Raw genomic sequence first — 22,176 nt, 5'->3', positions numbered from 1 at the left:
GCGTCAAAGTGCGAGGGCCCGTTCAGTCCTGCTTGCAGGGCTAGTTCTACTTTTTTTCGTTTTTTGCCAATGTCTTGAATGGGGCTAGTACTAATCGTGTCTCGATTGGCCAGGCGGTTGCATTTCCAACATGCTAGAGCAGATTTTTGAGTGCAGAAACAAAGTCGCCGCTGTCCCGCGTAGGGGCACGTAGCTGGCAAATTCCTAGCCCGCTCTTTGAACACATGTGACAAGCAGCACTTTGACTCGCGGGCCAAACGGGACTGATCAAACAGCTCTGTTTGGTGTCGGCCTAAAGGGGAGACAACCAGGTTACTCATACTGACCTCTGTGCAGAATGTTTAGCTGAAAAAGCTACACATGCACTGTACATACGGCAGCCCTCGCGAGCACGTGTATGAAAATAAACCGCAGCATATGATTGCCTTCAGAGAAAAGTAATCCGCTATTAAGCGTTTCCAGGGCCTAAAAATAAAGCGGCAACCCAGGGAAGTTCATTTCGAGACGGTGATCCCGCTTGTAACATGAGGATGTGGCTCTGCTACGCGCTCGCCACTCTCAATGTGAACTATTCATGATATTCCGTGGCGTAGGACTGTCAAAGTTTATGAATTTTTGAGGAATGAACCGAGCTAAAAAGCAAAAAAACAATCGAGGTGGGTAATAAACATTTGCATTCCTGCGATTGGCGTGTTAATGGAGATTAAAATTCAAGCCTGCGTGTCAGGCAGCAATTCAGGTGGCTCATACCACACATACCTGCGCTAATGTGCATTCTCTCGGCGCTTGGATGAGGACGCGACTTTGCCGTGTTCTAATGGCGGCGCTGACAGCTTCAAAAAAATCAACCTAACATATCCTAACACAAGTAAAACTGGCTAAGCTAAAATTTGACAATTTTAACAAAAACTGTAAGATCTAAAATGACTCACATTTCACTTACCGAAATTTTCGGACTATAAGCCGCTACTTTTTTCCTCATTTTGAATCCTGCTGCTTATTTGGTGATTTATTTGGGTTAATAGGTAACACTTTATTTGATGGCGATGTCATAAGACGGTCATAATTACGACATGACACGATCATGGGCATTTTTTTTTTTAAAACATGTCCTGTTCAGCTGTTTGACAGTTGGAAGTCTAAGTGTCCGGTTGGTCTGAAAAGTTTCAATGTTTCATATTGAGAGTATGAGATACTCCCATTGTGATTATTCAACATACCTCGTTTATTATGACAAAGCAGCAAATAGGAAGGGGTTATGGGGAACACAAGCGAAGAAAGAAATGAAACCTATAAGATAAGTGATTGGAAGGGGTGGAGTGTAAACAAATCAGCTCTGTCACCTACAAACCAGTAATCGTGCGAATCCCTTGTGAGTGTAAGCCCGTTGGCAACCGACCCCATCGCAAATCCTGGCACCGGGCCCCCCCACCCGAGCGCGCCTAATCCCATACAGCCGCGCGCGAGATCCACCAAACACGTGACAGCCACGCAGAGAGCGGAGACGCCGCGCAGGCGCCACCCCAGGGCCACGGCACCCACCCAGCCAGCCCGGGGAGAAAGGGAGGGCAGTCAGGGGGCGCGGATCAAGAGGGCGGTTTGGGGGGCGGGAAGCAAGCGCAGCCCATAGTTCCTCCCGCGGCCCAGCAAAAGATCCATCGTCACCCCCCTGGTATCCAGGGTGGTAACCCGGGCCACCCTCCATCAACTGGCCTTCAGGGATGGGAAGAGGGGACAATGCACCGCCAACCCCACGCCCACCTCCGTCCGCCCACCCGGCCCACTAGCCATGACCGCAGCCCCTCAACCAGCACGGCACAGGACCCTCAACGGCCCAACAAGCCCAGGTCAGGGCAGGGCAGGGTCCCCCGCCGCAGTGGGCGACACCCAGCCGCCCACCCGATCATGGATATTAATGAATCCTTATGACAGAAGTCATTCAGCATCATCCAGCAAATTATGCCACGAACTCCATTTATGTCCAGCTCGGATAATTTACATCCATTCAAAAGTGAGATCATTTGCAGAATGACACAAAATGACATCTGTCATAAGCAATCATTAATGCTCATGGCAGTGTCATGTCATAATTATGATGGTCTTATGACAGTTTTATTGCGCCACTGTCAAATAAAGTGTTACTAAATACCATAGCTAGCAATTAATGAAACAACTGGAACAGTAACTGAAGAAATAATTAGCACAGAACATGAATTTTGATTATTTACATGTTGGATGACAACAGTGTTGACAGCAGGTGGAAGCAGAGGTCAACTGTCTCCCCCCAAAGGAGCAGTGATGACCAAATGAAGCTTCTTGAAGCAATGAAGCTTTGCAGCCAATTAGTCCCAAGCTTCATGTGGTTCATTTGGTCTTAGTCTTATGACGCCACTGTCAAATAGTTTTACCGGTTAATGTCTTTTGGTATATATATCCCATAATCCAGTGAGGACAGCTGCAGTTTATAGTCCAGTGCGGCATATCTTTTCACAAATGCCATTTTCGTGTCAAATTTGGTGGTTGACTTATAGTCCGAAAATTACCGTACATTTTGTTCTGCCTTGTGTTTATTATGGGTGTAAACCCACTGTTTACCATTAGATGGCAGTACACCATTTTCTTGACATTGAATTTGTCTAAAAAAGAAGAATGACAACAGTGTTTTTTTTTCACTTTAACTTCATTTTTGAAGCCATCCTCTTTTATGCCGACAGAGAGCAACAGCTGTAGTTCAATTTCAGGGCCATTTTGCAATAAATGGGGGTGGGGGGCTGCGTGACATACGATTGACTTCATTTTAAACATAAATTTGCGTCTGATGGGGGGCAACTTCACAGAGGTCTCGAATAAAAATCATTCTTTGGTTAAGATAAAAGCTGCTTTTCTACCATCTTGTGCTCTGTCGAATAATAAAATTTCCTATAAGACATGCTAACAAATGATTTTGAATAGACATAACTCAAATAACTTGAATATTTGTATCTATTTTTTTAAAATAAGTTAGGAGTTACTTCCACTTTAGCAGTTAGCCAGAGTGTTAGCTCAGTTGTCTGCGTGCTCTGGGTTCAACCCCTCGTTTGGACAACTGGATTTATTACCTTATTACTATTATTCCTTCGAATACAGCGATTACAAAGTAAATACGACAAACTTTCTTTAAATAAAAGAATATTTACTTATGTTTGATCATGGACGGACATAGAGGAAAGTTCTCCTCAGTCACATTCTGCCTTGTTAGCTGCACACTACATGCTGCTTTCTCACTGTTTACATCTTCACCGTGTAGTTAAGCATTAATTTACGTAATATTTGTGTTGACCATGTGTCAGCAACGCGCTCCTCCGACGTATGTCCGGCGGTCATTGTCCAGCTGCTTCCCCACAAACTAGCTCTCCTGCCCGCAGCAGGGGAACGACAGCTGTAACTTGCTTGCTGCCGAGCGGGTTGCCGATCGGCGAAGACAATCGACAACCCCGCCGCCGTGTGACATGGGCTAGTTTTGTGTGATTTTCGCTTGAAAAAGCGAAAAAAGACTTCAGACGTCACTCGGTTCGGGTTTAGCATTTCGGCTAGCTGTCACGCCTCTTGGTTTGTTTACATTCTCCGAAGCCAGGGCAGGGAAATGACAAAAGCCGGACTAACTTCGGTGGCACAAAATATAGTTTGGGAGGTGCAAGAAGTGGACAGTTTTGACCATTGTGGTGTAATTTCGCCATGTCGTACTGAATAAATGCATTTTTAATATTTCGTATTCCATTTAGCACAAGACTGTTATTTGTCATGACCATCCTATTTATTTAGCAATTGGGGAAAAATACTTGGATAAAAAGAATATCCTGTAAAAATATTGGAGTCGAGAGATTGAAACAATGACATTTTGCAGATCTCTTTATCGCATTTTCCTCGTTGTGAATTCTAAATCAAATGAAACCAATCCTCCTGTTGGGGATGCTCGAGCCCTATATTGGTAGGCGTGGCTAAATGGCAGATTAAAAGATTAATTTCTTGTTGTTTGCACTTCGCCAAATTTTTGTATATAGTCAAATTGTCTCAAAATATTATTCTAATTCATAATATAATGCGATTCAATACCTTTTTTTAATCACTTTAGGACAAAACATTACCGCTTTTGTCTACCCGCGTCGCTAAAATCGACCAAAACTGGAAGGTTACCTAGTGTTGCTTTAAATGCATTTTTTAAACCGTTCACAAAAATAAGTTTCCTTGAAAAGCTACCTCCTCTTTTGTTATTATTTTGCTTTTAACTTGCACCATGTATGCAAACAACATGTTCACAACATATCTGAAAAAATTGTTACATCAGACATTTTGCACCCGCCACTTTTGAGCCTGACGCCTAGCTGAGCTGAGTCACACACACCCCTGTTTCCCCCTCCCACGCCCCCTCCACGCTGTCACACACACACGCAAACACACCCACCACCACAAGCGCCAACCAGAGGGAAAAGAGCCGCGATCACTTGTCTCCATTCAGTCTGCAAAACACGGAATTTTGGTAGAGATGGCGGGGGGCAGCTGGGGCGTGACTGGACTGGTCCTGTTTGCCGTTTGGGTCAAGGTAAGGTCCTAAAGAGCACAGTTGGATAGTCACAAGTGACAGATTAATTGTTGTAGTACTGAATTTGTGACGGTATATTCAAGTCTATTACTTTTTAAGTGGAACTTGTACAAGGCATATTTCATTATCACTGTTGCTTTGACAAGAAAAACCCTGAAATCTATCAGACAGAACTTATGTCACCCTAATCAGCGACATGTGAGCACTAATTGCCGCTACAAGTTATCACCTTCAGGCAGCCGAACAGTTTGAGTCGTAGATCTCAAAAGGAGGAAGCAACAGGTGCTTGGAGCACATCATGGTGGTCCGGCCTTCATTTAGCTTTTATCAGTGAATGAGGCAAAGGCACCCATCCAGAACTATGGCCTTTTAAGGTACTGGTTTGGTATCCTTGAGAGTGTATTTTAGCTTTTTGGACCTTGAAAAGGTACAAATTGCCTTAGTTGGGTTGTTTGGGATACTGGAATTGCTTCTTGTTCTCAGGTTAGTACCGTAATTTTCATACTATAAGCCGCTACTTTTTTCACCCATTTTAAATCATACGGCTTATAGTCCAGTGTGGCTTATTTGTTGATTTATTTGGGTGAATAGGATATGCTTTATTTGACAGTGGCGTCATTAGTACTTACATAAATACTTATGACAGATGTCATAAAGTGTAATTCCGTAAATTATGTAACTCCATTTATGTCCAGCTCGGATCAAAAGTGAGCTGGATGATACTAAATGACATCTATTATAAGCATTCATTAATGCTCATAACAGTGTCATGTCGTGATTGTCTTATGACAGTCTCATGGCGCCAATATCAAATTCAGTGATACCAAATGCCCTAACTAGCAATTAAACAATTAGAGCAGTAACTGAAGAAATAATTAACACTTAACATACATTTTGATGGCAATTTACATCTGTAGTGCTACAATGCATGCTAGGAGGCATGTTGGATGACAAGTATTGACAGCAGGTGGCAGCAGAGGTTGACTGTCTCCCCTAAAGGAGCAGTGATGGCCAAATGAAGCTTCTTGAAGCAATGAAGCTTTGCAGCTAATTATTCAAAGTTTCGTGGTGGTTCATTATGTCATATGACAGTCTCATGTCAAGTGTTACCAAATACCCCAACTAGCAATTAATAAAATTGGAGCAGTAACTGAAGAAATATTTAGCACAGAACATGAATTTTGATTGATATTTACAATTAATAAAACAATTGGAGCAGTAACTGAAGAAATAATTGGCACAGAACATGAATTTTGATTGCTATTTACATCCGTAGTGCTGCAATGCATGCTAGGAGGCATATTGTGTGACAACAGTGTTGACAGCAGATGGCAGCAGAGGTTGACTGTCGACCCCAAGGGAGCAGTGATGGCCAAATAAAGCTTTGCAGCTAATTGGTTCAAAGCTTCATGGTGGTTCATTTGGTCTTATGACAGTTTTATGGCACCACTGTCAAATTAAGTGTTACCAAATACCATAATTAGCAATTAATTAAACAACTGGCACAGTAACTGAAGAACTAATTAGCACAGAACATGAATTTTAATTGTTAGTTACATCTGTAGTGCTGTAATGCATGCTAGGAGGCATGTTGGATGACAACAGTGTCGACAGCAGAGGTTAACCATCTGCCCCAAGGGAGCAGTGATGGACAAACGAAGCTTCTTGAAGCAATGAAGCTTGGTCATGATCGTTTATTTGGTCTTATGATTGTCTTATGATTGTCTTATGGCGCCACTGTCAAATTAAGTGTTACCAAATACCCCAACGAACAATTAATGAAACAACTGGAGTAGTAACTGGTGAAATATTTGGCACAGAACATGAATTTTGATTGCTATTTACGTCTGTAGTGCGGCAATGCATGTTAGGAGACCTGTTGGATGACAGCAGTGTTGACAGCAGGTGGCAGCAGAGGTTGACTGTCTCCCCCAAGGGAGCAGTGATGGCCAAATGAAGCTTCTTGAAGCAATGACGCTTTGCAGCTAATTGGTTAAAAGCTTCATGGTGGTTCATTTGGTCTTATGACAGTCTTATTGCACCACTGTCATACTAAGTGTTACCAAATACCATAACTAGCAATTAATGAAACAACTGGAGCAGTAACTGAAGAAATAATTTGCACAGAACATGAATTTTGATTGCTATTTACATCTGTAGTGCTGCAATGCATGCTAGGAGGCATGTTGTATGATAACCGTGTTGACAGCAGGTGGCAGCAGAGGTTGACTGTCTCGCCAAGGGGAGTAGTGATGGCCAAATAAAGCTTCTTGAAGCAATGAAGCTTTGCAGCTAATTGGTTCAAAGCTTCATGGTGGTTCATTTGGTCTTATGACAGTTTTATGGCACCATTGTCAGATAAAGAATTACCAGTTAATATATCTTAGTGTAAATATCCCATAATACAGTGTGGACAACTGCGTCTTATCGTCCAGTGCAGCTTATCTCGGAACAAATGTCGTTTTCGTGTCAAATTTGGTGGCTTATAGTCAGGTGTGCCCTATAGTCCAAAAATTGCATTTCTATTCGATTAGCGCTACCGACTAGAAACAATAAGCATTAGTAAAATTTGTTCGTCCTATACGGACTAATACATTATTTAATTTCAAGCATTTTAAGTAGTTTCTTTTTGACAATGACAGTGAGTGAACTTCTGGCTGACAAGCATGTGTTCGAAAGGAGCGTGAGTCAGCACATTTCATGACCACAGTGACCCTTCCGCTTTACTTCAGAGACCCGGGATCGACAAGTGGTCCCGGAGACCCTCTCATGTTAGACCTGGGGTCGCAGCGTCTCAGCATGACTATTCTAGTGAAGAAGAATGGGACTCTATACTTGTGTGTTTGGTCTTTGGAGGTCCTCCTCTGTGTGATTTGTGTGTGTGGGCCAAGTGGCCTGTGGCTCTGACCCTAAATGGAATAGACCTTCTTTTGTGGGTGACATAATGGCATACCTTAAGTGACTCTTGGAGGGCTCTCACGCCATTCACATGAATAATGCAACCATCTTGCACTTAAAAAGGACAAATGCAGCCTTAAGAATTTGATTTTTCAAGACGCTGTAGACTGGATTTACTTTCTTTGACAATCTGAAGTCCTTCCTGTTTTCATTCTTCTTGTTTAACATTTAAGATGTCGGTGTATTTACAATGCTGTCATCTTGTGGATGGTAGTGGAATTGGATCCAAAATGAATGGTAGAGTGACAAAACATTTCCAGATGGTGTTACTGTAGTGGTAAATATTGTTTAATTGTTTTCACCAGTTCTGTTCTCTGATCTCTGGGTGTGACTAAGAAGTTCATGTCAACACATAGCAGGGTATTTGGCAAAAATAAGAACTTTTTCTATGGTTTTGCCTATCATCCAGACACACACTTAAACAAGAGTTTTTAAAAACTCAACAACAAATTGGTGTTCAAACATCCATCTAGTCTGAGAAATATGTAAACTTGATAGATTAGTCTAATTTGCCTAACAAGAGTCCACTAGCTTAAATGCTACGAATGCTAATGCATTCACAATTATCATAGCAAATCGCTCACAAATAACTCCACAAACTGTAGCTCTAAACTTAATTACAAATGGATACACAAACATATATTAGCTGAAACAACTTACAGGCTTGTCTGGAGTTCCAGGCTAAGAAGAGTCTGCTCCTCAGTCATAATAGGCGACAGTCCAGCAAGACCCAATGTTACCACTGGAGGGCAGTGTATCCTCCAGCGTTAAAAAAAAAAAAAAAAAAAGTACAATACAGTACTTTTCGACAGTTTTCGGGTTACTTCGCCAGCGTAGAAACAGAACTCGTGCATAACAACCGGGGACTACCTGTACTTTGCAAGTAATTCCGGGCCACTAATTTTTCTGAAAATCTATTCTGCGTTTTTGATGGTATATATATACGAAATGGGTCTTAAATTCTATTCATTATGGTCTTAAAAAGGTCTTTCAAAGTCTTAAATTTGGGTTGTTGAAACCTGCAGAGACCTTGTTAACACTAGAACTACCGAGGGTGGATCAGTTGATACAAATCACTTTTGTAACCAGAGAAGTATCATCTGACCGTAATCAGGATAGGCCTTGTGAGCACTATCGTCCTCATTAGTCATTCCCATTCACACTCGTAAAACCGCAGGGTTGGATTGCTCCAAATAGCATTTTGAGTGTTTGCAGGGCAGGGGTGCCTTGGCTGATGGGGGAACGGTAAACTGGTGTTATTCTAGCTGGCCTGTTGTCACTTTCAAGCCCAGAAGACAGGTTGTGGTGAAAAAGCCACCATAAAATAGATCAAACTACTGACAGGATGTGACTTTTCTTTTTAAGTGTTTACTTGTCCCTTCAACTCTTCCAGTTTTATCCTCTGTGTAAACCAAATGGAACATACTAGTCAGGTTTTCTTTCTTTTTTTTTTTTTTTTTTTTTAAATTCATGCATGGAACTATACTGTGGTCTGACTTACAGTATCTCACATATACTGTATGTGTGTGTAAACTGTACTGTATGGAGACGGAAAGGTACCATTGGATGGTGGCCTGAGGCAATGAACACCTTTAGAGGTCATTTTCTCTCCCCTTTCCGAGTAGGCTTGTCCAGTTGGATATAACAGTTGTTGCTTGTCAGACAGTGGACCGCTCAGGCAGGCAATCGGGTGGACAACCATCTTCCAAAAGCTGCAGTTTGCCTACAGTACCACGGACGGTGTAATAAAAAACAAAACATATTTTATGTGGTGACATATGACACTTCGCCCTTTTCCCGGGGCTATATAATGGAGGTTGTTGCCGAAGCAATTTTTCCTTCTGCGCCTTCTTTGCGCCCACATAAGAGGAAGCTAATTCCTTTGCAAGACCAACCAAAAAGTCTCTCTTCTATTCAAGATGTTAATTGCAGCTCTCCAGAGTGAAACCCTCCCTTCACACCTAGGCAGCGACTCCACAGGAGTGTGTAGGGGCATGGCCTGCTTGATTGCTTCTTTGAGTGGTCTGTTGTTTGACAAAGCCCAGTAGTCAGTTTGGTATCAGGGTCATTTGACACCTTTTCGTATTTCTTTATAGTCAAAATACCCCTGGATTTCCAGTGTAAGTGACAACGTACTTGATTTGGCGTCCTGCTGTCTGCTGCAAACAATTTTAGACACCATAAACAGACTGGTCTTTTCTTGTCTCCCACTGTACTAAAAGCCAAACGCTAAATATGCTTTGTCATATTTCCTCATCTTAGCTCTTCATATCTCCAGTGCTTTTTGCTGTGTGCTCTTGTTTGGTTCAAAACTACAACGCACACTCTGAAAATGACAGCGCCACTGCCACCCACTGAGTGGATGTGCAATTACTTTATTCTAGTACGGCAAAAAAGTATGTTCCCCGAGGTCACATGCGTCACCTCCATCATAGCTCTGCCATATTTGAGAGGTACTGTGTTAAGTGTAGGTAAGATTGGCGATGTCGCCTCCATTTTCCAAATCATAGTCGTGGTATTTGATTGGCAGTGTTTTCACAATATTCACTTACGCATCCAGGACTTTAACGACAACTGAGTAACAATTACATGATCTGGATAGCTTTATTAGTCATTGACACCAGCTTTTATAGATGTCAACAAAATTGCGTTTGATGAGGGAACATCGGCCCGAGGCCAACTTCTCTCTCTTCTTCGGGAATTACAGAGCAGTAACAGAAGTTACAGTACACACATATATTATACAACATAGCAGGGATATGACACGATGCACAGGTCCTGTATACAAAATAGGAGTCCCAGGGCCCTGTGACTGGCCGTGGGAAGAAAATCAAGGGCAAGAGATAGGGCCAGGATTTGGATAAGGGTGTTCGGGAAAAGGGAAAGGAAAATTATAATCGAATTAAGCAAAATAAGTAATTTAATAATCAGTCAAAATCGCGCTCCCCAGGGCGTATGTGAGCCTTCAAGTCCCTTAAGACATTGCCAATAGTCACGGTCTCCCTCGACAGTTCCGCCACCCGGCGCCAGGTAGCATCCACTTTTCTCCATCCTTCCTCGGACTGAACTGTTGAGTCCACGGAGCCAGGTTCACCAATGCCTTGAATCGCACCGTTTGATCCGTGGTCAATTTGTTGATTTCTTTAAAAGCTGCCGTCTTGGAAACTTTCCGGTAGAGCAGGGCACCTTCTAAGCCAAGCAGAAGGAACCCCACGACCGTTACGCCAAACAGCCAAATATCCTCGATATCTTCCACAGATAGGACAGTGAGACAGGCTGGCTTCCAATGATCCCATGAATCTCTCACGTAGCCATCGGCAAAGGTCCCAGCTGGGCAAGACAGCTCTCCTGGTGCACCGTGTCAATTGCACTGAGAGACCAACTAATCAAATCCATTTTCGTATGAGAGACCAGCAGCAGTTGATCCACAGAGGAAAAAAATACAAAAAAAGCAGACGGACTAGACTGACGAAGATAGCAACAGCAGGATCCTGATTCTGATTTATTTTGATTATAATGAAAAAACACAAATGAGAATAGGAAAAAAAATTAAATCATTATCATTTTACACAAAACTCCAAAAATGATCTGCTCTGTGCCTTGCTACGACAATTCCTCTTTAATTATCTGGCTGGAATTCACAAGGAAGTTGGCCACGAGAAGTAACAAATTGTATTGTTTATTCAAGGAAATGGCCCCACTTAACGTTTGAATGCAGCCTCTCCTAGACAGCGGATCGAGCGCGGTCAAGTCTCGTAATCGGTCCCGAGTGAACCGTGGCTTAATTGCCTGATCACAAGGATGTGGAGAATCTCTGCTGAGCTTTCACAATTGCCTTTTTTTTGTGGGATGGAATGGGAAGTGAATTCATATCGAGGAGTTAAAGGAACATCTGGCTTCTTGATGAATGGATGCAGCAAGTTTTTGGAGCGTGTTAACAAGAAGGACTGTTTTCAGTTACACACAAAAGCCTTTCGTTCTCATCTCATTGTCGCCATCTGGTCTCCATCTCTGGAGCGATGGCTGCAAAGTGTGGCATTGCTTAAAAATGTAAGCATTGAGCCAGGGTGACTGTTTGCAAAGCATTTTCTTTTCACCAAGTGTTGCTCGCGACTTCCTTCAGGTATGCTGAGATGCTCCCTTTTCCAAATTATGGCGAGCAGGCAGACCTTGGCCGAAACCATGAAACTCCATACTGTTCTTGGTACACTGGTGAATAAAAAGGCACACGGAACAGAATAAGAGATGGCAGATTCCAATGGACACTGACAAAAAGCAGTGGGAAACGACTTGGAAGTGTTGTGGAAACATGAAGGTGACTTACATCTTAGACGAATCTAGCAATTCCACTGTATGAAACCAGTTTACTTACCGTAATTTTCGGATGTTAAACACTACTTTTGTCTATTATTTTGAATCCTGCGGCTTATAGTCCATTGCAGCTTATTTGTTCATTTATTTGGGTTATTAGGATATGCTTTATTTGCCAGTGGCGTCATAAAACTGTCATAAGACCGTTATAATTATGACGTGACACGTGACACTGGCCAATAGGCCCCCACATGGTGTAAACCGGAAATACATCTCGCTGACGATGGCACCAGCATATCAATGATTAGTCTAGATGTTCTATGTATTTCTTGTTGTTGTTTGTGTATGTGTTTCTTTTCTTTCTTCTCTTGTGTTGCTTTTCTTCTGTCCCCCCATAATCCTTTCGTGTTCGCTGCTTTGTCATAATGAAAAGGTTTTTTGAATGATCACAATGGGAGTATATCAGACTCTCAATGTGAAACATTAAAACTGTGCAGACAACCCTGGCACTTAGAATTCCATTCTCTGTGTCAAACAGCTGAACAGGACAGGTTTAAAAAAAAAAAAAAAAAAAAAGGATACGCTTTATTTGACAGTGGCGTCATAAGACTGTCATAAAACCGTCATAATTATGACACTGTCATGGTCAGTACTTAATACATATGACAGATGTCATAAAGTGCCATTCACTAAACTATGTCACCAACTCCATTTATGTCAAGCTCGGATAAAAAGTGAGGTAATTTGCTGGATAACGTTAAATGACATCTATTATAAGCATTCATTATTGCTCGTAACAGTGTCATGTCATGGTTATGATTGTCTTATGACAGTCTTAGGGCACTGCTGTCAAGTTAAGTGTTACCATATACCCCATCCAGGAATTAATGAAACAGTAACTGAAGAAATAATTAGCACAGAACATGAATTTTGATTGCTATTTACATTTGTAGTGCTGCAATGCATGCTAGGAGGCATGATGGATGCCACCAGTGTTGACAGCAGGTGTCAGCAAAGGTTGACTGTCTCCCCCAAGTGTTACCAAATACCATAACTAGCAATTTATGAAACAACTGGAACAGTAACTGAAGAAAAAATTAGCACAGATAATGATTTTTTTTGCTATTTACATCTGTAGTGCTGCAATGCATGCTAGGAGGCATTTTGTGTGGCCACAGTGTTGACAGCAGGTGGCAGAAGAGGTTGGCTGTCTCTCCCAAGGTCGCAGTGTTGGCTAAATGAAGCTTCTTGAAGCAATGAAGGTTAGCACCTAATTGGTTCAAAGCTTCATTGTGGTTCATTTGGTCTTATGACAGTCGTATGATGCTGCTGTCAAATAGTTACTGGTTCATATGTTTTAGTGTAAATATCCCATAATACACTGAAGCCAGATGAGTCCAGTGCAGCTTATCTATGAACAAATGTCGTTTTCGTGTCAAATTTGGTGGGTGGTGGCTTATACAGTGGTATGAAAAAGTTGAGAGCAGGTGGCAGAAAAGGTTGACTGTCTCCCCCAAGGGAGCAGTGATGGCCAAATGAAGCTTCTTGAAGCAATGAAGCTTTGCAGCGGATTGGTTCAAAGCTTCATGGTGGTTCATTTGATCTTAAATAAAGTGTTACCAGTTATTAGCTTTTGGTGTAAGTATCCCATAATACAGTGAGGACATCTGCGGCTTATAATCTAGTGCGGTTTATAGTGCGGAAATTACCATATGTTTTTTAACAATCCTAAAATCAATGGTAGAGCATGAGCTAAGGAACCAGAAATGCTTGGATTTCATTCGACTGTCACTTGTCACCGGGCAGAATACTCGGCGGGACTCAAATCTAAGGCTGCGTTCAAACTGAAGGCATTTCTGATTTCATTCGGATTCCTGATTTTCAAGGCTGACTGTTCACACAATTTTTTTTGCAAGTGTCCAAATCACATCTGGACTTGTTCACATTATTGACACACCTGACCAGTTGCTGTGGCAAAAAAAGGTGTCAGGCAGCAGAGAGTGACGTCAAAACCCATCCGGGCTGTTCAGCTTCTTGTCCATATATGATGTTAAACGTATGTGGCATAGTAATTCATAATATATTGACGGGACACTCTCTGTCAAAGCCGATTGAGTGGAAACACAAAGTTTTTTACATTGAAAATTCTGGTTTAAAAAATGCTTAAATCCCTGAATTTTCGATAGATATGGATGGAAAAGTCTTGATTCTTGGTTAAAAGCCAAAAAAACGGGCAGTTAGCATTTATTTTACAGAAATATGTTGACTATCCTGCTAGTCTTTAAGCCGCAGTGTCACCGCCTTTTTACCATAAAGCTTTTTACGTTGAAAATTCTTGTGAATAAATGCTTAAATCCCTGAATTCTATATGGATATGAACGTAAAATAGTCTCGATTCTTGGTTAAAAGGAAAAAAACTGGGCAGTTAGCATTTATTTTATGTAAATATGTCGAATGTGCTGCTAGTTTTTAAGCCACTGTGGCACCGCCTAATCACCACAAAGAGCTTTTAAGTTAAAAATTCTTATGAATAAACGCGTAAATCCCTGAATATTTTATAGATACGGATGTAAAACAGTCTCGATTCTTGGTTGAAAGCAAAAAAACGGGCAGTTAGCATTTATTTTACGTAAATATGTCGAATGTCCTGCTAGTCTTTAAGCCACTATGGCGCCGCCTTATCACCACAATGAGCTTTTTACGTTGAAAATTCTTGTGAATAAATGCTTAAATCCCTGAATTCTTTATAGATATGGACGTAAAAGTTTCGATTCTTGGTTAAAAGCAAAAAAACGGGCAGTTAGCATGTATTTTACGTAAATATGTCGAATGTCCTGCTAGTCTTTAAGCCACTATGGCGCCGCCTTATCACCAGAAATAGCTTTTTACGTTGAAAATTCTGGTGAATAAATGCGTAAATCCCTGAATTCTTTATAGATATGGACGTGAAACAGTCTCGATTCTTGGTTGAAAGCAAAAAAACGGGCAGTTAGCATTTATTTTACGTAAATATGTCGAATGTGATGCTAGTCTTTAAGCCACTGTGGCACCGCCTTATCACCACAAAGAGCTTTTTACATTGAAAATTCTGGTGAATAAATGCGTAAATCCCTGAATTCTTTATAGATATGGATGTAAAACAGTCTCGATTCTTGGTTAAAAGCAAAAAAACGGACAGTAAGCATTTATTTTACGTAAATATGCCGAATGTGATGCTAGTCTTTAAGCCACTGTGGCACCGCCTTATCACCACAAAGAGCTTTTTACATTGAAAATTCTGGTGAATAAATGCGTAAATCCCTGAATTCTTTATAGATATGGATGTAAAACAGTCTCGATTCTTGGTTAAAAGCAAAAAAACGGACAGTTAGCATTTATTTTACGTAAATATGTCGAATGTGCTGCTAGTGTTTAATTCTTTATCGATATGAACGTAAAATAGTCTGGATCCTAGGTTAAAATGAAAAAAAAAAATCGGGCAGTTAGCATTTATTTTAAGGAAATATTGCTAATTATGACTCCAATGACGTAGCAGTTAATTTCTCGCGTTGATTCTTTTCACGTTTCAAAATGAATGCATGGTACGAAAAATCTAATAGGTACCTTGAACCCTTGAAAAAATCACTCCTGAGACAATCCTTCCTGGTTTTATGCGGTACAGCTTTCGTACTTTTTCAACCTAAATCCGGCGTTGAATCGCTGCATGTGTTTGGGAATAACTGCGACGGACTGAAGCGGAGTGTGGGACGGCTCCCGACTTGAAGGCGTGGAGCAGTGTCTGCGGAATTTGTCCCGTCAATATCATTATGAAGTCTATGTATGTGGTTTGAATCTGTCTCGCAGTTCAGACTACAAAAGAGCGATCCAGTTTCAACGTTTCACTCCGTGCATAGACATTGGGCTGCCAGTAGATGGCGACCTTACAGAGGGGCATTCATGAGTGAGCTTGTTCCCTCACCTTCTTAATATCCAACTCTGGCATCCCGTCCTGACGTTGGAATCTGATAATTCGTGGAATACAATAGAATGCTATTGATTTAATTCCATTTGTTTACGCTGTAATCTGCTCACCATTTTTTTTCACGCCGCGAACCTTCAGCTCCGACTGCTCTGCCCCGGCCTTGACCTCGGATCGCTTCTCGGGGCAGGAACTTCAGCGGGAGCGCTCGGGAGTGGCGCTAACGAGAGGGGAGATCACAACTCGGGCCTCACAAGCCCACCCCTTACTCCCTTCCCCTCCGGGTGATGTCTAATTAGAGGGGAGACGAGGTAGGAGGTGTGTGCGCTCTTATGTAAGTGATGAAAATGGTACTTGGGAGAGTTGTAAAGCTAAGGGGAAGAGGCCAGATTTGACTTTTCAGAAGGTATGATGAGGAAAGAATGGATGAAAAGGTCAATGAGGATGTTGAAATAGGAGCGAGAGAAAGGGGAATCAACTCAACTTGAGTTTTTTTAAGTCCTCGCACTTGAACGCCCCATTAAGGGCTAATGCTAACACATAAACAAACAGTATTTACCGTAATTTTCAGATAATAGGGCACACCTAACGATTACCCACTAAATTTGACATGAAAACAGCTGTCCTCATTTTATCATGGGATATTTACATTAGGGTTGTTCCGATCATGTTTTTTTGCTCCCGATCGTTTTATTTTGAGTATCTGCCGATCCCGATATTTCCCGATCCGATTGCTTCTTTTTTTGCTCCCCGATTCAAATCCAATCATTCCCGATAATTTTTCCCGATCATATACATTTTGGCAATGCATTAAGAAAAAAATGAATAAAACTCGGACGAATATATACATTCAACATACAGTACATAAGTACTGTATTTGCTTATTATGACAATAAATCCTCAAGATGGCATTTACATTATTAACATTCTTTCTGTGAGAGGGATCCACGGATAGAAAGACTTGTAATTCTTAAAGGATAAATGTGACTTTGTATATTGTGACTAAATATCGCCATCTAGTGTATTTGTTGAGCTTTCAGTAAATGATACTGTAGCCATTTAACTGTTCTGCCCAAATGCAAGATGGGAAGTGCAACCATGACTGTGCGTAGCAGCTCCAATTGATATATCTTGTCTGCGTTGGGAAGTAACATAGGGCAGGGGTCCCCATCTGATCCGCGGCCCATTTGCTACCGCATTAATGAATGATTATGATGGTTGTCATTTGGAGTCATCTGACAAATTATGTCACTAACTCAATTTATGTCCAGCTGTGATCATTTACATCCATTCAAAAGTGAGATAATTTGCCGGATGACACAAAATGACATCTGTCTTACGGCATCACTGTCAAATAAAGTGTAACCATATACCATACCAAGCAATGAAGGAAACAACTAGAACAGGAACTGAAGCAATAATTAACCCAGAAAATGAATTATGATTGTAATTTACATTGGTAGCTCTGCAATGCATGCTAGGAGGCATATTGGACGACAAGTGTCGACACCAGGTGGCAGCAGAGGTTTACTCTCTCCCCCAAGGGAGCAGTGATGGCCAAATGAGGCTTCTTGAAGCAATGAAGCTTTGCAGCCATTGCTTCAAAGCCTCATGGGGTTCATTTGGTCTTATGACAGTTTTATGATGGAGCTGAGCTAAGACACACTGGACTATAAGCCGCAGGATTCAAAATGAAGGGAAAAAAAATTTTGAGTCTGAAAATTACGGTAACCTATATTTGAGTACAACGATGAAAAAACTAATTTCGAGATTAAAAAGAGCAGTATTCAGTTGAATATTCTTCGTACATCTTATTCTGCCTCCAGTTAAGGGAATTTTTTACTGCACAAGTTTTGAGCCTAGTCACAAATGAGTTCAACTCTTATCTCAAAGTACACAAGGAGAACGCTCACGCATGGGGAGTCCTTTGAAGGATGCGCGCCGAGCGAAAAGGTCAAGTGGAGGAAATGGACATGAAAGTCTGTCGCATGTAACAGATAAACTCGCGGCGTGCTAGAGCTGGGAAGCCGACTGGCGGTAATTCTAGATTCCGTGACGGGGCGAAAAACAAATAGAAGGAGCAGCTATCTGTCTCCTGCTGAGAGGGGGGCGGAAAGGAGATTGGACTGGAGTGTGAGAAATGGAGAAGTGGGAGGATGAAAAGCTTCGTCTGCCACTAACAAGGCTGAATGTCTGGATCACCATGCGGGTGGCGTGTCATACCTCAATGTTCACTTACACTGGTATGAAAAAGTATCTGAACCTTTTGGAATTCCTCACATTTCTGCATAAAATCCCCATCAAATGTGATTTGATCTGTGTTAAAATCACACAGATGAAAAAAGTGTCTGCTTAAACTATAACCACCCAAACATTTATAGGTTTTCATATTTTAATGAGGATAGTATGCAAACAATGACAGAAGGTTGGGGGGTATAAGTAAGTTAACCATCACATTTAATATTTTGTGGGACCCCCCTTTAGCAGCAATAACTTCAACCAGACGCTTCCTGTAGCTGCAGATTGGTCTAGCACATCGATCAGGACTAATCTTGGCTCGAGAAAACTGCTGTAGTTCAGTCAGATTCCTGGGATGTCTAGCATGAATCTGTGTCTTTAGGTCATTTGACTTGGCCACTCTAGAATGTGTATTTTGTTCTTCTGAAACCATTCTGAAGTCTGTGTTTTGGATCATTGTCTTGTTGCAGCATCCATCTTCTTTTTAGCTTCAACTGTCTGACAGACGGTCTCAGGTTTTCCTGCAAAACATCCTGATCAACTTTTGAATTCGTTCTTCCATTAATGATTGCAAGTTGTCCAGGCCCCGAGGCAGCAAAACAGCCCCAAATCATGATGCTTCCTCCACCATGTTTCACGGTGGGGATGAGGTGTTTTTACCTATACACATGACCTTGTGAGTTACTCCCAAACAATTCAGCTTTGGTTTCATCAGTCCACAAAATATTTTGCAAAAACTTCTGTGCAGTGTCCAAGTGCTTTTTTGCACAAATTAAACGAATAACAATTTTTTTAAAGACAGCAGTGGCTTCCTCCGTGGAGTCCTTCCATGAACACCATTCTTGGCCAAAGTTTTACATATAGTTGATGTGTGCACAGATATATTGGACTGCCCCAGTGATTTCAGTGACTTCAGCAGTAACTCTAGGGTTGTTTTTTACCTCTGTGAGTATCCTGCGCTGAACTTTTGACATCATCTTTGGTGCACGGCCGCTCCTTGGGAGAGAAGCAGCAGTGCCAAACTCTCGCTTTTGTAGACAATTTTCTGTGACTGTCGATTGATGAACATTTTTAGAGATCCTTTCCCAGATTTATACAAATCAACAATCCTTGATCGAAGGACTTCAGACAGCACTTTTGAGCCATGATGCACATCAGACACTGCTTCTCATCAAGGCAATTCTTACCAGGTGTGTGTTTTATAGTGGGCAGGGCAGCTTTAAACCACTCATCAGTGATTGGCCACACACCTGACTGATATTGTTTGGTGAAAATTGCTTTCAGTTGCTCTTTAAGTCTCCTTAGGCAGATGGTTCACTTACTTATTTTTCCCCCATTTATTGTTGTTTGCATGTATTACTTATAAAATTATAAGAACCTATAAATGTTTGGGTGGATTTTGTTAGACAGTTTTTACATGTGTGTGATTTTGACAAAGATCCGATTACATTTGATGGTGATTTTATGCAGAAATTTGAGAAATTCCAAAAGGTTGATACTTTTTCATACCACTGCATCAATATTAGAAGAATCACCTGTCAAATTGCCGGAACCAAACATCATTGAAAACATGGAGGTCCATGACATTGGCCCCATCATATACAAATTTATTTGAAAATTATGTCAATCGTTTGTGCTACATTTGTGCTGTAAAAGTCCAAACCTAGTTACTGCCACCATCTGTTATGTGCCACAGGTAAGTAACAGGTGCTGTTAATTACACAAATTTGAGAAGCATCATATGATTTTTCAGTGACTTTAAGACCTTAGAGCAGTTTTTCTTAACCTGGGTCAAGCGAACCCCAGGGTAAGGTTCGGTTAAGGTCAAGAAACGCAGAGCCCTATTTTCGTATGATGATTAAATCCAAGAAAAGTGACTTTGTAAACCAGGTTTTAGACTGGTTTGCTCCCAATTTACAGGCCTAAACTATTTCTTTTAACTGCTTGTCTGAGGGGAGGAGGTACTGGTTTGCTCAGTGGAAGGTCGACTCGCACTTGGTATGAGGGAATACAACAGACCAATGGGCAGTGTGGTCTCAAATTTTGACCTGCTTTTAAAACATTCCGTCAACTGAGTCGAATTTTGAATGGGAATTTGATGTTGTGGAACTCCTTTCCTGTTGCTGACAAACTAAGAGCAAGAAGAAAATGACATAAAATTTGATGGTGTATGGAAGTATATCTGTGTCTTTACTATTCAATCCAAAAAAAAAGTTGCCGATGTCACACCCCCGTACCGGTGCCCAATATTCGGCTTGGACTCCAGGAGACGCCGATGGCTGGATGGAGCCCTGTTGCCCATTATTCTTGCTTCATACTTTTATGCCATTGGCGTAATCAGCTGCCACTCAAACACACCGGAACTAGCATTGAAGCTGAATCTTTGTGTCAAAATGATTCAATCGAAAAAAAGTGCCTTCAAAAACTTTTCCCACTTCAAAAAAAAAAAAAAGCATGTTCAAAACTTTTTCCACTTTGAAATAGTTTAAAACTTTTTGCTTTTCAAAAAAAGTGACACTTCAATAAAAAAATATATATTTTTGCAAATGATTTTTTTTCTTTGATTAAAAAGTTTTTTGATTAAAGCAACTTTTATTGCGATTGAATGATTTCAACACAAATGTCCCATCCCTAATATGACTCAAACACAAAAAGGATTGCTTCAATAAAAGAAAACAGTTTGAATGAAAAATAAAGTGTTCAAAAGCAAATTTCTGAGTCTCAAAAAAATTTTTCACATTCAAACCTTTTTTATACGATTGAATTTTTTAAATTTTTGACTGAAGTGATTTTTCTTTTGAAAATATATATCTTTTGGGCACTTTTTTTTCGATTGAATCATTTTGACACAAAGATTCAACTTCAACGCTATTTCCGGCATGTTTGAGTGGCAGGTGACTACGCCAATGGCATAAAAGTATGAAGCAAGAATAATGGCCACAAGGGCGCCATCCATCCATTTTTTGTTTGAAGCAACTTATTTTTTAATTGAAAAAAACGCAAAACGCAAAATTACATGACAACAAAATGTTGTTTCAATCAAAAAAAATAAAAATTCAAAGAAAAAGTTTTCAAATATATTTTTTTGAGTTGCAAATGTATTTTTGCATTCATTTTTTTTTTTTTTTTTTTTTGATTGAAGTGACTTTTTCTTCGATTGAAAATATATATTTTGATTGAAGCAACTTTTTATTTGATTGAATAAGGACACAAATCTACCTCCATACTTCTGAAGACGGTACACAAGAAAGCCCGCAAAAATTTTGCTGAAGACATGTCAACAAAGCACATGGTCTCATGAGACGGGCGGACCTGGATAATGAATAAGCGACAAGACTTTTTTTCAGAGACTGTAGAGTGCGGCGTATGGTCTGAGCACTAACAGGCTAAATTTTAAAGTGCCACTTGGCAATTTCAGCGTAACTTAGCATCTGATGACTTCACCCGAAAACTGTCTCTCGATGCGATCGCAGCGGGAGACGGAAAAAACGATATGCTGGGATCTGTTGTCGAACTCCTCTCCTGCTGCTGACAAACAAGGAGCAAGACGAAAATTATACAGTGCCTTGCAAAAGTATTCGGCCCCCTTGAATCTTGCAACCTTTCGCCACATTTCAGGCTTCAAACATAAAGATATGAAATTTAATTTTTTTTTCAAGAATCAACAACAAGTGGGACACAATCGTGAAGTGGAACAACATTTATTGGATAATTTAAACTTTTTTAACAAATAAAAAACTGAAAAGTGGGGCGTGCAATATTATTCGGCCCCTTTACGTTAAGTGCAGCAAACTCACTCCAGAAGTTCAGTGAGGATCTCTGAATGATCCAATGTTGTCCTAAATGACCGATGATGATAAATAGAATCCACCTGTGTGTAATCAAGTCTCCGTATAAATGCACCTGCTCTGTGATAGTCTCAGGGTTCTGTTTAAAGTGCAGAGAGCATTATGAAAACCAAGGAACACACCAGGCAGGTCCGAGATACTGTTGTGGAGAAGTTTAAAGCCGGATTTGCATACAAAAAGATTTCCCAAGCTTTAAACATCTCAAGAAGCATTGTGCAAGCCATCATATTGAAATGGAAGGAGCATCAGACCACTGCAAATCTACCAAGACCCGGCCGTCCTTC

At 41.0% G+C, this 22,176-nt stretch overlaps 1 protein-coding gene across 2 annotated transcripts in view; it reads left to right on the top strand.

Annotated features, from left to right (window-relative positions):
* The first annotated feature begins 4,467 nt into the window (after window positions 1-4,467).
* adamtsl3 (ADAMTS-like 3) overlaps window positions 4,468-22,176 on the top strand; it is a 101,187-nt gene continuing 83,478 nt past the window's right edge. For both annotated transcript variants that reach the window (XM_057856101.1, XM_057856100.1), the window contains exon 1: window positions 4,468-4,579. In XM_057856101.1, coding sequence (XP_057712084.1) covers window positions 4,523-4,579 — 57 coding nt within the window. In that variant the 5' untranslated portion in view covers window positions 4,468-4,522. The remainder of the gene's footprint in view (window positions 4,580-22,176) is intronic.

The sequence above is a fragment of the Corythoichthys intestinalis genome, chromosome 13 (genome assembly GCF_030265065.1).
Source record: "Corythoichthys intestinalis isolate RoL2023-P3 chromosome 13, ASM3026506v1, whole genome shotgun sequence".
Lineage (NCBI taxonomy): Eukaryota > Metazoa > Chordata > Actinopteri > Syngnathiformes > Syngnathidae > Corythoichthys > Corythoichthys intestinalis.
This window is presented reverse-complemented; position numbering and strand designations above follow the sequence as displayed.